Consider the following 16,764-nt stretch of genomic DNA (forward strand, 5'->3'; position numbering starts at 1 on the left):
GGGTTGGTTTGCTCAGCGTTGTCGTTCGTCAGGTTTATGGTACACCGCAGCGCACTCCACAAGACTGCACACACAACACCTACACAGAGGAGTCACCCACCCCCCTATCGGCACACATCACACTCTGATTTATTACAGCTGACGAGCCACCACAGCCACAAACAAGGAAAAAAAAAATGACATGGCACAGGGGTCTAAAGGGAAGCTGGACAGATCAGCCTCCGTCCTGGGGTCGGTGTAGAGCTCCGTCTCACCCTCCCCGATCTTCGCTGCTCAACACTCCTCCTCGCTCAGACAGCGCCTCCGTGTGACTGACCACCAACGCACAGAGCCCCCCCCCCCGAGTGTGAAGGAACTGTCACGTCTGGAAACAGGTTATCCAGGCTTAGGAACCAGAGAGTTGAACTGGGGACAAACTGGGCCTGGGTGCTACCTTCGTGCTAACTGAGCCTGGTGCTAAATGGGGACTAACTGCACCTGGGTGCTAACTGGGCTTGGTTGCTAGCTAGGCCTGGGCCAACTAGGAGCAAACTGCACCTGGGTGCTAACTGGGCTTAGGAGCTAATTGGTCTTGGTTGCTATCTAGGCCTAGGTGCTAACCAGGAGCTAACTGGGCAGGTCATGGCATTCCTGGAGGGCACTGAGGATTGCTGGCACCACAAGCCAGAAACAGACAGAGAGGGAGCTAACTGGGGCTGGGTACTAAATTAGGACTAACTGGCCCTGGGTGCTAACTGAGCTTGGTTGCCCTCTAGGCCTGGGTGCTAACTGGGCTTGGTTGCTAGCTAGGCCTGGGCCAACTAGAAGCAAACTGCACCTGGGTGCTAACTGGGCTTAGGAGCTAATTGGTCTTGGTTGCCATCTAGGCCTAGGTGCTAACCAGGAGCTAACTGGGCAGGTCATGGCATTCCTGGATCGCACTGAGGATTGCTGGCACCACAAGCCAGAAACAGACAGAGAGGGAGCTAACTGGGGCTGGGTACTAAATTAGGACTAACTGGCCCTGGGTGCTAACTGAGCTTGGTTGCCCTCTAGGCCTGGGTGCTAACTGGGCTTGGTTGCTAGCTAGGCCTGGGCCAGCTAGAAGCAAACTGCACCTGGGTGCTAACTGGGCTTAGGAGCTAATTGGTCTTGGTTGCTATCTAGGCCTAGGTGCTAACCAGGAGCGAACTGGGCAGGTCATGGCATTCCCGGAGGGCACTGAGGATTGCTGGCACCACAAGCCAGAAACAGACAGAGAGGGAGCTAACTGGGGCCGGGTACTAAATTAGGACTAACTGGCCCTGGGTACTAACTGAGCTTGGTTGCCATCTAGGCCTGGGTGCTAACTGGGCAGGTCACAGGTGTCCTGGCACTGCAAGCCTGAAACAGACAGAGAGAGAGGGGTGCCTGCAGCAGGCAGGTGAGCCGACACAGGGCTGGGAATGAGGGAGCCGAGGGGGACAGAAGCAGGAAGCGTGACCGTGAGAGAGGCAGAGCGAGCCCAGCGTCACTGCGTGCAGCCCCCAGAGGGGTAGCCCGTGTCCATCCGGGACTGCAGACACTGGTCTGTGGGCAGAGAGAGAGAGACAGAGAGGTGGACTAGAGTCACTCCATGAGCAATCAGCTGTTGACATTTGCTGAAAATCAGTGCCCGTGTCATTGTCCTCCTAAGATTTCAGATCATGGCTTAACTAGAGCAGAGGGTCAGACTTTAGAAAGGTGTAAAAGTCAGGAGGGGGGGGGGGAAATGTATATCCCAGATAACCAATAAGCACTGGCCCAGCGCTGGAGGTCTCTCGATGGAGCTGGCTGTGCGACGGCAGCTCACGAGGGGCCAGGCTCAGCGGTTCAGTCGAGTTCCCCCAGTGACTGGGGTCCTCTGACAGGCAGGCCTGTTGCATGGAGAGAAGGTCAAAGGTCACCCTTCTCTCCGTGCTCTACAGGGACTTGCAGCTCGAAGGTTGCAAGCGATTCCAGATTGGGGGAGTGGAAAATTATTCGAATCGTTTCCCCCAGTTGCAGTGTACACCCTAGTGAGAGTACGGAGCATGGGAGGGGCCCCTCGGTAGGGGGGAAAAAGTTTTACTGTTCCCTCAATATATTTATAGGAACAAATTCATTATCTCGTGGGCACGAATTGTAAATCGTTCCCTCGATATGACTTTTTTCCTACCGATGGCCCCTCCCGGGCTCCGTATGAGAGCTCTGCTCAGTGCCAGGCTGGAAGAGCATTGCTCCCCTGTGCAAGCAAGAGGGTTCTAGTCCAAAGGGAACGTCGTTCTCCGCCGCACGAAGGGAAGCGGATCTTTTGCAGGCGGAAGCAGAGGATGTCGACTCGGGAATTTAAAATCCCGAGTGCTCAGGCCAAGGTACTTCAAGTGACAGGAGGAGACGGCAGTCCAGGAGCTCTCAGGGCAAGACAACCCAACAGGAGGCGCTGCTCATGGGACAGGATTGTAGAATGAGCTTTCCCCCCCCCCCAAACCACAGCCATCCTTAAGAAACAGCTCGAAGGGATTCTGGGATCATTAGGCTACGAGCAGAGGTGGGCTTCGTTAAACTAACGCACCGGGATCCTCAGTAACTGCAAATTGAAATTAGGGAGCATGTAACACAAACGGCAGTTTGTTTCCGAGATGCAGCAGAAAGGAACAGAGACGAGGGGGTGAACAGGCGCAGAAAGAAGAGAGGAAGGAAGCAGTCCCTGAATAAATGAGAGAAAGGGAGGCCCAGGCAACAGGGAAGGGTGGGCTGCTGTATTTACCAGAGCGCTGCTGCTGCTGCTGCTGCTGCTGCGTGCTGCCGGGCTCCAGTCGGGCTCCTCGGGGCCGACAGATGCCCACAGACAGAGGGAGAGACCTGGCACTGCACACCCTGCCCACACGAGAACAGCATTGTAACACAAACACATATATCCACAGAGCACACCACTATCTCACACTCACTAGTGCTCTCGCATTCCCCTTCCACCACCCACTCCCCCCTCTCACCAGTCATCTGGGTCCGACTCCCTGAAACCTTTGGCAAAGGGATTACTGGCGATCTTCAGCCGAGTGATCTGACAGGGAGAGACACAAAGTGAGACACCGACATGCAGTTGCAAGAAAAGGTTTGTGAACCCTTTAGAATTACCTGGATTCCCGCATTAATTACTCAAATGTGGTCTGATCTTCAATACTAACAGACATTGAATCTGCTTAGGCTAAAACAATTGTACTTGTCAATACTGAACACAGTCCAGGCTGGGAAAAAGTATGTGAACCCTTGCATTTAGTAAATGGTAGAACCTCCTTTAGCAGCAATAACCTCCCAGCGTTTCCTGTAGCTGCTGATGAGACTTGCACAACGGTCAGGAGGAATTTTAGACCATTCCTCCTTACAAAACTGTCTCAGTTCATTAGTATTTCTGGGATTCCTTGTGTGAACAGCTCTCTTCAGGTCATGCCACAGGATCTCAATTGAGGTTGAGGTCTGGACTCCGACTTGGCCATTCCAGAATGGGAAATTTCCTTCCATTTAAGCCCTTCAGTTGCTGATGTACTCCTGCGTTTCGGGTCATCGTCCTGTTGCATCACCCAACTCCTATTAAGCTTCAGGTGACGGACCACTACCCTGACATTCTCCTGTCAAATTTCATGCTAGAATTTTGAATTCATTGTTCCCTCCATCATAGCAAGCTGTCCAGGCCCTGAGGCAGCAAAGTAGCCCCAAACCGTGATGCTCTCATCCCAACTGTGAAGCATGGTGGAGGGGTTTTGGTGGTGTTGTGTAAGTCCTTTCCCCCCCCTCCAAAAAAAAAGTGTTGCACGTTTCTGCCCAAGAGTTCAACTTTTGTCTCATCTGTCCACAGAACATTGTCCCAGAAGCATTGTGGAACATCCAGGTGATCTTTTGCAAACTTGAGACCTGTTGCTGTTGCTGTTGCTGTTGCTGTTGCTGTTGCTGTTGCTGTTGCTGTTGCTGGCAGTGGTCAACACCATTCTTGTTCAGTGTTTTTCTTCTTGCATGCTTTGTGTGCCTTTTTTATAGGGCAAGGCACCTCCAAGCCACACCTCCAATCTCATCTCATCGATTGGAACACCTGCCTCCAATTAGCTTTTGGAGAAGTCAGTAACCTAGAGGGTCCCATACTTTTTCCAACCTAGTCTGTGGATGTTTAAATGACTTGTTCAGTACTGACAAGAAGAAGTACAATTGTTTGTGTGTTATTAGTTTAAGCAGGTGGTGTTTGTCTATTATTGTGCCTTAGTTGAAGATCAGACCAAATGTTTCTGAGTAAGTAATGCAGAACTCCAGGTAATTCCAAAAGGGTTCACAAACATTCTCTTGCAACTGTAGACAGTGAAGCAGTGACAGTGAGACAGTATCACAGTGACAGAGACAGAGGGACAGTGAGACAGTATCACAGTGAGAGAGACAGGGGGACAGTGAGACAGTATCACAGTGAGGAAGACAGTGAGAGAGTATCACAGTGAGGGAGACAGTGGGACAGTGACAGTGAGACAGTATCACAGTGACAGAGACAGAGGGACAGTGAGACAGTATCACAGTGAGGGACACAGGGGGACAGTGAGACAGTATCACAGTGAGGGAGACAGTGAGACAGTATCACAGTGAGGGGGACAGTGGGACAGTGAGACAGTATCACAGTGAGGGACACAGGGGGACAGTGAGACAGTATCACAGTGAGGGAGACAGGGGGACAGTGAGACAGTATCACAGTGAGGAAGACAGTGGGACAGTGAGACAGTATCACAGTGAGGGACACAGGGGGACAGTGAGACAGTATCACAGTGACGGAGACAGGAGGACAGTGAGACAGTATCACAGTGAGGAAGACAGTGAGAGAGTATCACAGTGAGGGAGACAGTGGGACAGTATCACAGTGACAGAGACAGGGGGACAGTGAGACAGTATCACAGTGAGGGACACAGGGAGACAGTGAGACAGTATCACAGTGAGGGAGACAGGGGGACAGTGAGACAGTATCACAGTGAGGGAGACAGGGGGACAGTGACAGTGAGACAACAGAGACGGGGTACCCTGTGGTTCTGGTAGGCAGTGACAGCCGTGAAGCAGGTCTCGGGGAACTGGAAGGTCTTGAAATTGTGCTGTGCATAGCGGTGACTGTCCTGGCGCGGGTCCACATACACCACGTGGAAGCGGGGCTGGTACCGGTGCATGGAGTTCAGGATGATCTACACACAGGCGCACTGTGTCAGGGGGTCACTGCATTCAGCCTGTATCTCAGTGTGAAAGGCAGGTATCTCCACCATTCAGACTGGTAGTGTTAATTAGCGTGAGTGTATCAGGCTGTTCAATTCAGCACTCCGGCATCTGTTTGTCAGTGAAACAGCGTCTCAGTGTAACAAGCTGGTAGTGTGTCACTGAAACAGCGTGTCAAGTAACAACGTGCCAGTGTAACAGGCTGTGAGTGTAACCGTCTGCCAGTGTATCAGTGTATCATTGTGTCAGTGTGTTTCTGTAACAGGCTGTCAGGGTGTCAGTGTCTCAGTGTGTTACTGTAACAGGGTGTCAGTGTCTCAATGTGTCAGTGTAACAGGTTGTCAGGGTGTCAGTGTCTCAGGGTGTCAGTGTAACAGGTTGTCAGGGTGTCAGTGTCTCAGGGTGTCAGTGTCTCGGTGTGTCAGTGTAACAGGCTGTCCAGCTGTTAGTGTCTCGGTGTGTCAGTGTCTCAGGGTGTCAGTGTCTCTGTGTGTCTGTGTGTCAGTGTCTCAGGGTGTCAGTGTAACAGGTTGTCAGGGTGTCAGTGTCTCAGGGTGTCAGTGTAACAGGTTGTCAGGGTGTCAGTGTCTCAGGGTGTCAGTGTCTCAGTGTGTTACTGTAAAAGGGTGTCAGTGTCTCAATGTGTCAGTGTAACAGGGTGTCAGCATCTCGGTGTGTCAGTGTAACAGGCTGTCCAGCTGTTAGTGTCTCGGTGTGTCAGTGTCTCAGGGTGTCAGTGTCTCAGTGTGTCAGTGTAACAGGTTGTCAGGGTGTCAGTGTCTCAGGGTGTCAGTGTAACAGGTTGTCAGGGTGTCAGTGTCTCAGGGTGTCAGTGTCTCGGTGTGTCAGTGTAACAGGCTGTCCAGCTGTTAGTGTCTCGGTGTGTCAATTTCTCGGTGTGTCAGTGTAACGGGCTGTCCAGCTGTCAGTGTCTCGGTGTGTCAGTGTCTCGGTGTGTCAGTGTAACAGGCTGTCCAGCTGTTAGTGTCTCGGTGTGTCAGTGTCTCAGGGTGTCAGTGTCTCGGTGTGTCAGTGTAACGGGCTGTCCAGCTGTCAGTGTCTCAGGGTGTCAGTGTCTCAGTGTGTCAGTGTAACAGGTTGTCAGGGTGTCAGTGTCTCAGGGTGTCAGTGTAACAGGTTGTCAGGGTGTCAGTGTCTCAGGGTGTCAGTGTCTTGGTGTGTCAGTGTAACAGGCTGTCCAGCTGTTAGTGTCTCGGTGTGTCAGTGTCTCGGTGTGTCAGTGTAACAGGTTGTCAGGGTGTCAGTGTCTCAGGGTGTCAGTGTAACAGGTTGTCAGGGTGTCAGTGTCTCAGGGTGTCAGTGTAACAGGTTGTCAGGGTGTCAGTGTCTCGGTGTGTCAGTGTAACGGGCTGTCCAGCTGTCAGTGTCTCGGGGTCTCTGCCTGTTCCAGCAGTATAGTGACTCACATGCCCATTGTCGTCCAGCAGGTTGTTGGTCAGTTTCAGCCGGTCGAAGGACACGGTCTGTTTCATCCACTGTGCCCCCCTGGCGGGCGAGTCGGGGTGAAAGTGTACCCTGCCGGGGGCCGCAGGGTCGGCGCGCCCTGCCACCAGCCAGGACGAGCTGTGGAAGGCATACCTGAGGCAGGCTCGGAGAGGATTGGGAGATAGAGGGGAGAGGTGAGGGAGGATAGAGAGGGGGAGAGGAGAGAGCCAGCGGAGGGAGAGAGAGGAGTTAGTCAGACTGGCTGGGAGTGGGAGATTATCAGTGTATACAGTAAGTACAAGGACATGCTAAGCATGCTAGTATACAGGTATTGTGATGCTGAGTCAAAGTCACACAGACTGTTCCACTCAGGATCTTCCAAGTCAAAGTCAGTACTACTGTGTCAGCATATTAGCAGAGTGCAGTATCTCAGTGTGGCAGGGTAATAGTACAACAGTGTACTGTTTTTCAGTCAACATGGCAGTGTGTCAGGACAGCAGGGTCTCGTTGTCTCAGTGGGCCAAGGTGATAGTATCGATGTGTAGGACTAATGCAGTGTCAAACCTGTATCTCTTGTCGTCCACAGGAATGAAGTCCATGAGCAAAACATATTCAGCCACAGGGTCCATCCCAGTGATTTGCACTTGAAATGTTGGAAACATCCTCCTGCATCAGTAGTGGACACACAATGTCTCAGTGTATGTCATCACTACATTCTCAGTGTACAGCATCCCTACTGTTTCCGTGTACGTCATCACTACTGTCTCAGTGTACAGCATCACCACTGTCTCAGTGTACAGCATCACCACTGTCTCAGTGTACATCATCACCACTGTCTCAGTGTACAGCATCCCTACTGTTTCCGTGTACGTCATCCCTACTGTCTCAGTGTACGTCATCCCTACTGTCTCAGTGTACAGCATCACCACTGTCTCAGTGTACAGCATCCCTACTGTCTCAGTGTACAGCATCCCTACTGTCTCAGTGTACAGCATCACCACTGTCTCAGTGTACAGCATCACTACTGTCTCAGTGTACAGCATCACCACTGTCTCAGTGTACATCATCACTACTGTCTCAGTGTACAGCATCACCACTGTCTCAGTGTACAGCATCCCTACTGTCTCAGTGTACAGCATCACCACTGTCTCAGTGTACAGCATCACTACTGACTCAGTGTACAGCATCACCACTGTCTCAGTGTACAGCATCACTACTGACTCAGTGTACAGCATCACCACTGTCTCAGTGTACAGCATCAACACTGTCTCAGTGTACAGCATCAACACTGTCTCAGTGATCAGTGTGAGCTCTGTCTCACTGTGTGTGTTCATGAGTGTGAGTCAGTGCCTCACCGGCCAGCCTTGGTCACTATCATCTCCGTGCCCAGGCGATCAAACTGCTGCCACAGTACCGCCATCTCCAGCTGCACCCGCACTCCCGAGACCTGGGCTGCCTTCACACAGGGCGCCTCCCGCTGGACACACCCTGCCACTGCACAGCATGGGGGAGACAGTGCTGCACAGCACAGTGCGGACTGGGGGGCTTCTGTCAGAGAGCACAGGGGAGGGAGGGATAGTGATCGAGACAGATAAGGGAGAGAGGGATTGACAGAAAAGATATAGGAAAATTATTAGGATTGCAAAAGCACAAGTCTGAGGTGACATTTCCAGATCATAACATAAACAGGACCCAGCACTGTCTTCCCCTGGAACCACTAACTTCCAGGTCTGATTCTGCTGAAGCCAGTATAATATAGTAGAACATAATACTATGGAGAACAATGTGCTTTACCAACAGAGACACAGTCCAGTACAGCACTGTTTACCACAGAGACACACAGTCCAGTACAGCACTGTTTACCACAGAGACACACAGTCCAGTACAGCACTGTTTACCACAGAGACACACAGTCCAGTACAGCTCTGTTTACCTCAGAGACACACAGTCCAGTACAGCACTCTTTACAACAGAGACACACAGTCCAGTACAGCACTGTTTACCTCAGAGACACACAGTCCAGTACAACACTGTTTTACACAGAGACACACAGTCCAGTACAACACACTGTACCACAGAGACACACAGTCCAGTACAACACTCTACTACAGAGACACAGTCCAGTACAACACACTGTTCCACAGAGACACAATCTAGCACAACACATTATACCACAGAGAGAGACAGTCCAGTACAACACACTGTACCACAGAGACACACAGTCCAGTACAACACACTGTACCACAGAGACACAATCTAGCACAACACATTATACCACAGAGAGAGACAGTCCAGTACAACACACTGTACCACAGAGACACACAGTCCAGTACAACACACTGTACCACAGAGACACACAGTCCAGTACAACACATTTTACTGAGGGACATAGCACAATTCAGCACAATACTTCACAAAGCGTAGTTCAATATGCCGTAGAAGAGCAAACCCCAGCACAGTATAGTATAGCACTACATGCTGAGCAGTAATTAACTGACAATAAAGGTGGATTTGAAGCAACAGCATTCGTTTTGCAGTCGGGTGATTAGAGCAGATGAGCCATCAAGCTCAATGAAGCAGAGAATCCAGAAACTTCCATCATTCTTATGATATTTCTGTTAATAAAAAGGTCATCATCATTTTAATTAACACTGTTATTTAGAGAGCACCCCCAGACCTCTTGCTAACTAGATGACACCTACTGTACATACCCAGACACAGAAACAAGCAACAGTTAGACTAATGGCAAACACTTGCAACAGAGCCATGCCGAGATGAAGACACAGCCAGGCGAAAGAGCGTTTTGCAGATCCCCAGCAGGTGCTCACACAGCTCTCAGAAGAAAGGCATCAACCGACGAATACATACAAAAAGGTACCAGTTAATGAGCTGATCAATGAATCTGATTGGTGTCCATTACCCTCCATGTGTCCAGTGCTGCAGCTCTACTGGTGAGGATCCGTCTGTCTCTGAGAGTCCTGCTGTCTGTCTCTCTGTCTGCCTTTCTGTCTGTGTGTCAATCTGTCTCTCTGCCAGCCTAACTGTATGTCTGCCTGTCTGTCTCTCTTCTCTTTCTGCCTGTCTGTCTATCTATCTCTCTCTCTCTGTCCACCGGTCTTGTCGGCCTGTCTATGTGGCTCTGTCTGCCTGTCTGTCTCTCTGTCCACCTGTCTGCGGGAGGTGCAGGGCTGTGTCGCAGTGTCTGCGGAGGACCGGGCGCCGGGGCGTCTGTGGCTCTGCAGGTGGACGGTTTGGGAGAATCACAGGTAGGTGCCCTGCAGCTGCGGGTGTCCCCCCCCCCCGGCTCTGTCTGTCCTCACAGCTGCCTGTCCAGGATCCTCATCGTCCGCTGGTCTGTCCGAGTCTCTTCTGCGTCGGTCGGCGACGGTCCGTCTCTGCTCCTCCCTCCCCGTGTGCGCGCGTTGTGTCGTCAGCTGCTGCGCGCGGTCGGTGCGGTGCAGGGATGTGTCTGTGTCGAGTGGGAGTCCCACTAATAACACGCAGTGGTGAGAGATCCTCAGAGCCCTGACCCTCAGTGCCAGGACCGTGAGGTTCACACTGTTTTATAGGGGCTGGGACACCCCTGGGACCCCTGACACACACAAACCACATCCACATCACCTCACGTACTCACACACACACACACCCCCCATGCATAGTGCACTGCTTCAATAGTGCTCTTACACTCTCGTCAGTAAGGCAGTTTATATAAGAGGCACCCACAGCTCAGGGCTAACTGTGCTTGAGTTAGAGAGTGTAATGCAACACCGCACAGGCGGTGTCTTTCCAAAAGCCCTCATCCTCTCCTCTCTGTGATCCAGAATGCATTCTCCTGCCACTTTCTATCTTTCCCAAACAAAGCACAACACAATAATTCTGTTCACAGAGCTATAGAATAATTATATAACAACAGAGGATGGAACTAAAGTTATAGTTCAATAGTTCTGTTTCAATATTCTACTCAATATTCCATGTTGCAGTAGGAAGTGCAGTACAATAGCTACAGGGTACAGTAAAATTACTGTAAGAAGGTGAAATAAAATGTATATTTAGCAATAAAAGAGATACAGAACTCCATCCTAAGCACTTGCCAGAGCACATGCAGTGTATTCTGCCAAGGATGGCTTCACTGAGCCCCAAAGAGACTCAAAAGGCTACAGGCTGCCCTGCTGTGTTTGAGGGAGTGCAGGGGCTGACAAGGTTGTGCCCTTTGACCTCGCAGACAGCAGCAGTGCCCCTGTGTCTGTTAGTCAGCGCTGTGCCTGGGGCAGTTTAGAAGTGCCCACCACCTCTCACCCCCTCCTCACGAGAACCCCCCACCTCTGCGACATTCAGACAGCACAGGGCCCCTGGGCACTACGGACAGGCAAGACAGATTTGCTAATAAAGATCATTGATTCCCGAGAGGCAAACTCTCCTTCTACTAGACCTGTAGAGTAGGAGTCGAACTCAACAGCACATCCACATGCTCCACACCGTACAGCACTGGGACGAACTCACTCTTCAAACTGTACAGCACTGGGACAAACTCAGTCTTCAGTCTGTACTGGACTGGGAGAAACTCAGTCTTCAGTCTGTACTGCACTGGGAGAAGCTCAGTCTTCAGTCTGTACTGCACTGGGAGAAACTCACTCTTCAAACTGTACAGCACTGGGAGAAACTCAGTCTTCAGTCTGTACTGGACTGGGAGAAACTCAGTCTTCAGTCTGTACTGCACTGGGAGAAGCTCAGTCTTCAGTCTGTACTGCACTGGGAGAAACTCACTCTTCAAACTGTACAGCACTGGGAGAAACTCAGTCTTCAGTCTGTACTGCACTGGGAGAAACCCAGTCTTCAGTCTGTACTGCACTGGGAGAAACTCAGTCAACTGACTGTACAGCACTGAGAGACTGAACAACTGAGAGAAACTGTCTTCAGACTGAACAGACTGAATTCTCTGAATTCTACTTTTTTAAGGTGGACAGAACCACTTTAACACTTTTCTACAAATCATTTATTGAAAGTGTTTCAACATGCTGTCTTACCTGTTGCTTTGGCAACCTCGCTACCATTAAGGGCAGTGAAAAAGGCCAAGAGCATTATGGGTAGTACAGTGTGTCTAACCCCCTCCACTGTGAATTTACACCACTCCCATCTGGGAGGCGCCTGTTCCCAGGAGTAATGCAACTCAGGAAGTCTTTCATCCCCTCTGCCATCTCACTCTCGATTTAAGTACCTATCTTATCTCCCGTAATTGCTTAATAATAAATAATAATTCTAGTAATAATAATTGCTAACACTGGACACTCCACTCAAAGCTCTTTACAGGTCATGGGGATCCCCTCCACCCCCACCAGTGTGCAGCCCCACCTGGATGATGCTCCAGTCCTCTCCCCACACACCAGCTCTCAGTGGGGAGGAGAGCAGAGTGATGAAGCCAGTTCAGAGATGGGGATTATTAGGAGGCCATGACTGGTAAAGACCAGGGGGAAATTTGGCCAGGACACCGGGGTAACACCCCTACTCTTTTCGAGAAACACCCTGGGATTTTAATGACCACAGAGAGTCAGGACCTCAGTTTTCTGTCTGATCCAAAGGACGGTGCTTTTTTGCAGTATAGTGTCCCCGTCACTATACTGGGGCATTAGGACCCACCCAGACTGCAGGGTGAGCCCCCCCTACTGGTCCCACTAACCCCTCTTCCAGCAGCAGCCTCAGATTTCCCAGGAGTCTCCCATCCAGGTACTGGCCAGGCTCACACTGCTGAGCTCCAGTGGGGCTGCCAGCTGGGAGCTGCGTAATTATTATTATTATTGTTATTATTATTATTGCTTCCAGGACCTTGTCTCTTCCTGCCCCCCATCAGAAACACCCCCTCTGCTTGAGGTTTCAAATCTCAAGACTGACTTGTTTCCAGCGCTCTTCAATTCTTGACCCATTTTCTTTTTTAATTTTACAGTTATACGTGGTTTTGCCTTATTATTATTATTATTATTGATTTCAGTTTGCCGAACTTTTTTCATTGTAGAATCTCTGTAGAGCGCCTTGAGATTGAGCTGGATTGCAAGGTGCCGTGTCAGAGTGAAACTGATTGACTGAAATGGGAGTGACACACTCCGCAAACGTCTTTCTTCTGGCTGCACAGGAGTCACACACATCCTGCGCTGACAGGCTGGAGGAAGGGAAGATTTTTTTTTTCCCTCTCGAACACAGAGGATGACAAGGGAACCTGGTCCAAAACACATCCAAATCCCAGGACAAGGACAAGGTCAGTCTACATGGAAATCTAAAACAGGCCCTTCTTTACACAAAGAGTGGTGGGTGTCTGGAGCAAGCGGGCCAGCAATATCGTCGGTTCCCTGCCTTCCTTCAAGAAAAGGCTGGGTGAGATCCGTGGCTCGGTCAGTTCCTGAGTGCCAAACAGGCTAGAGGGGTCGAATGCCCTCCGATCGTTTGAAACTGTCCCCGAGTTCTTTATTTCTTCATCTTCATCGTAACGTCCTCATCGTCACCGCTGACATCATCACCGTCCGGAGGCCGCCCGTCAACACGAGGACCCCTCTGACCTAAGGGGGTTCCCAGTGCTCCCCTGTTTCCATCCAACACTCTTACGAGTTGGACTGTACTGTAACATGTTAGAAAACACGCAAACCGATGTTCCCTGCCTTGAGCTTAAAGTCCTCTCTGCAGACAGTTCCTCTCAGACTGAGGATCAGGCCATTCAACGACCTAGCACCCAAAAGCGTCTCTGGTGGGTGCAGATCCCCTCACGGGGATATGGAGTGTGACTCTGAGGCGGCGCTTTTCCTCCAGAACCAGGAACCCCGTCTCATTATTATAAATCCCCTGCTTCAGGGGACCTCGGACAGGTTAAAACGGATGTCAGGGTGGGGCTGTTGTCGGACCTCTGTGGTTAGACCAGCCTGCTCCTCACTTTACGAGCTGCCACTATTAGCGTCCTCGGCGGCCCTGTGTCAGGCAGGCGGCCCAGGCAGGTGTGGCTGGTGCGGGGTGGGGTGTCAGCTGTCCACTGGGAGCAGCAGTAATGACGTGGTGCTGAGAGGCCCAGCCTAGGGGGAGAGAGGGTGGCCATCCATCTCCCAGCTCTAATGAACCTGCTCCCTCCCGCACAGCTTATCAATAGGCCATCGAGCGGCGCTGACAGACTGCTGGCAGCTCCCATACATCACCAGGCAATGATATTGCTCTGCGCCACAGGACAGCCTGTATCCACGGACTCATCAAGACTGCTGCCCTGCCACAGCCCCACAGCTCTCTCTCTCACCGCGCCACGCCTGTGATTTTATGATGCAGGAGTTGGTGGTGGTGGTGGAGAGGAGTTCATATTGTTAGAGCCTCTTTCTAAAGGTGTAGAAAGCCCTGAGTGCCTTTTTCGGTGCCTTCACTGCCCGGTCCAAAACTCCCAAATAAACTGATTGTTGGTACAAAGTATGTGCAGCTCGTCATGTGTTACAATGTCTCGTTGTTCAGTGTGAAGTGGTACTTGTTTCTCTGAGATCTGGCTTTCTTGTGGAAAACCATGACTCTGGTCTTGTCCAGATGGGCTGGCAGTGCCCAGGTCTGACTGTACTGCTCCAGCAGTGCCAGGCTCTGCTGCAGCCCCTGTTCTGGGTCCAGAGGGGCTGGCAGTGCCCAGGTCTGACTGTACTGCTCCAGCAGTGCCAGGCTCTGCTGCAGCCCCTGTTCTGGGTCCAGATGGGCTGGCAGTGCCCAGGTCTGACTGTACTGCTCCAGCTGTGCCAGGCTCTGCTGCAGCCCCTGTTCTGGGTCCAGAGGGGCTGGCAGTGCCCAGGTCTGACTGTACTGCTCCAGCAGTGCCAGGCTCTGCTGCAGCCCCTGTTCTGGGTCCAGAGGGGCTGGCAGTGCCCAGGTCTGACTGTACTGCTCCAGCAGTGCCAGGCTCTGCTGCAGCCCCTGTTCTGGGTCCAGATGGGCTGGCAGTGCCCAGGTCTGACTGTACTGCTCCAGCTGTGCCAGGCTCTGCTGCAGCCCCTGTTCTGGGTCCAGAGGGGCTGGCAGTGCCCAGGTCTGACTGTACTGCTCCAGCTGTGCCAGGCTCTGCTGCAGCCCCTGTTCTGGGTCCAGATGGGCTGGCAGTGCCCAGGTCTGACTGTACTGCTCCAGCTGTGCCAGGCTCTGCTGCAGCCCCTGTTCTGGGTCCAGATGGGCTGGCAGTGCCCAGGTCTGACTGTACTGCTCCAGCTGTGCCAGGCTCTGCTGCAGCCCCTGTTCTGGGTCCAGATGGGCTGGCAGTGCCCAGGTCTGACTGTACTGCTCCAGCAGTGCCAGGCTCTGCTGCAGCCCCTGTTCTGGGTCCAGAGGGGCTGGCAGTGCCCAGGTCTGACTGTACTGCTCCAGCAGTGCCAGGCTCTGCTGCAGCCCCTGTTCTGGGTCCAGATGGGCTGGCAGTGCCCAGGTCTGACTGTACTGCTCCAGCTGTGCCAGGCTCTGCTGCAGCCCCTGTTCTGGGTCCAGAGGGGCTGGCAGTGCCCAGGTCTGACTGTACTGCTCCAGCTGTGCCAGGCTCTGCTGCAGCCCCTGTTCTGGGTCCAGATGGGCTGGCAGTGCCCAGGTCTGACTGTACTGCTCCAGCAGTGCCAGGCTCTGCTGCAGCCCCTGTTCTGGGTCCAGAGGGGCTGGCAGTGCCCAGGTCTGACTGTACTGCTCCAGCTGTGCCAGGCTCTGCTGCAGCCCCTGTTCTGGGTCCAGAGGGGCTGGCAGTGCCCAGGTCTGACTGTACTGCTCCAGCTGTGCCAGGCTCTGCTGCAGCCCCTGTTCTGGGTCCAGATGGGCTGGCAGTGCCCAGGTCTGACTGTACTGCTCCAGCTGTGCCAGGCTCTGCTGCAGCCCCTGTTCTGGGTCCAGATGAGCTGGCAGTGCCCAGGTCTGACTGTACTGCTCCAGCAGTGCCAGGCTCTGCTGCAGCCCCTGTTCTGGATCCAGATGGGCTGGCAGTGCCCAGGTCTGACTGTACTGCTCCAGCAGTGCCAGGCTCTGCTGCAGCCCCTGTTCTGGGTCCAGATGGGCTGGCAGTGCCCAGGTCTGACTTTACTGCTCCAGCAGTGCCAGGCTCTGCTGCAGCCCCTGTTCTGGGTCCAGATGGACTGGCAGTGCCCATGTCTGACCGTACTGCTCCAGCTGTGCCAGGCTCTGCTACAGCCCCTGTTCTGGATCCAGATGGGCTGGCAGCGCCCAGGTCTGACAGTACTGCTCCAGCAGTGCCAGGCTCTGCTGCAGCCCCTGTTCTGGGTCCAGATGGACTGGCAGCGCCCAGGTCTGACCGTACTGCTCCAGCAGTGCCAGGCTCTGCTGCAGCCCCTGTTCTGGGTCCAGATGGACTGGCAGCGCCCAGGTCTGACCGTACTGCTCCAGCAGTGCCAGGCTCTGCTACAACCCCTGTTCTGTGGGCGACAGCAGGACCAGGTTATCAGCGTAGAGCAGGAACATTATCTCTGTGTCATGCAGTGTGAGGACAGGAGCTGCCGACTGCTCCAAAATTAAGGACACCAGTAATTTGTTGGATATATAAGACCTAGCTTCCCATTTTGGCATATATACATTATTGTGGTCAGACCTCAAGCTTGGCTTTCCTGAGGAAATGTAATACTTTTACAAATATGTGGACAAATGTGACAATATCGCCCGCCAGAACCTGCTCAAATGAAGTTCAGATGGAGACTGTATGAGGCAACGAGGCCTGAGTGCTCCTTGAAGAGTACTACTAAGTGTAATGAGTTGCAGCTCTCTAAAGACTCTCCCTATTTTTCCGTTTTATACCCAATACCCCACAAGAGGAATTGTGTTTCTCTCCAGCGCCCCCTGGAGGACAGGCCTGGCAGTGCTCGGGGCTGGAGCTCGGAGAATCCCAGGCACATCCGACTGGCTACCACGACCCATGCCTGACCTGCCCCGGGAGCGCCCCCTAGTGGAGTGGCCGGGAGCAGTGCTCCTGGGGCAGCTCGGTAGCAATGTTCCCAGAGTACTCGGCTCACTCTGTCACTGTTTACTCGTGGCAGTAACTGCTTTGCCTTTCCCAGTAACGTCAACTCCCAGCAGCCTCTGAGCCAGTGTTGCTGTGAATGACACAGTGAATGACCAGAGAGACGCAGC

General features: G+C 52.6%; 1 protein-coding gene across 1 annotated transcript; it reads right to left on the reverse strand.

The window, feature by feature from the left end:
• Positions 1-1,489: 1,489 nt before the first annotated feature.
• LOC148816657 (T-box transcription factor TBX1) lies at positions 1,490-9,642 on the reverse strand. Its single transcript, XM_088940140.1, has 9 exons — positions 9,575-9,642; positions 8,010-8,199; positions 7,219-7,320; positions 6,636-6,807; positions 5,025-5,180; positions 2,973-3,040; positions 2,747-2,856; positions 2,156-2,221; positions 1,490-1,548 (listed from the first exon to the last, which is right to left on the reverse strand). Exons 1-9 carry the CDS (start codon positions 9,579-9,581, stop codon positions 1,490-1,492), a joined length of 930 nt encoding a protein of 309 aa, XP_088796266.1. The 5' UTR covers positions 9,582-9,642.
• Positions 9,643-16,764: the final 7,122 nt, after the last annotated feature.

This window comes from Atractosteus spatula, chromosome 22 (assembly GCF_055471065.1).
Source record: "Atractosteus spatula isolate fAtrSpa1 chromosome 22, fAtrSpa1.hap1, whole genome shotgun sequence".
NCBI lineage: Eukaryota > Metazoa > Chordata > Actinopteri > Semionotiformes > Lepisosteidae > Atractosteus > Atractosteus spatula.

Coding starts and splice junctions, on each gene's coding strand:
- LOC148816657 (XM_088940140.1), bottom strand. Junction 6,808..7,218: donor GTGGACGACAAGAGATACAG/GTTTGACACTGC, acceptor AGCCTGCCTCAG/GTATGCCTTCCACAGCTCGT. Junction 5,181..6,635: donor TGCTGGACGACAATGGGCAT/GTGAGTCACTAT, acceptor GCCTGTGTGTAG/ATCATCCTGAACTCCATGCA.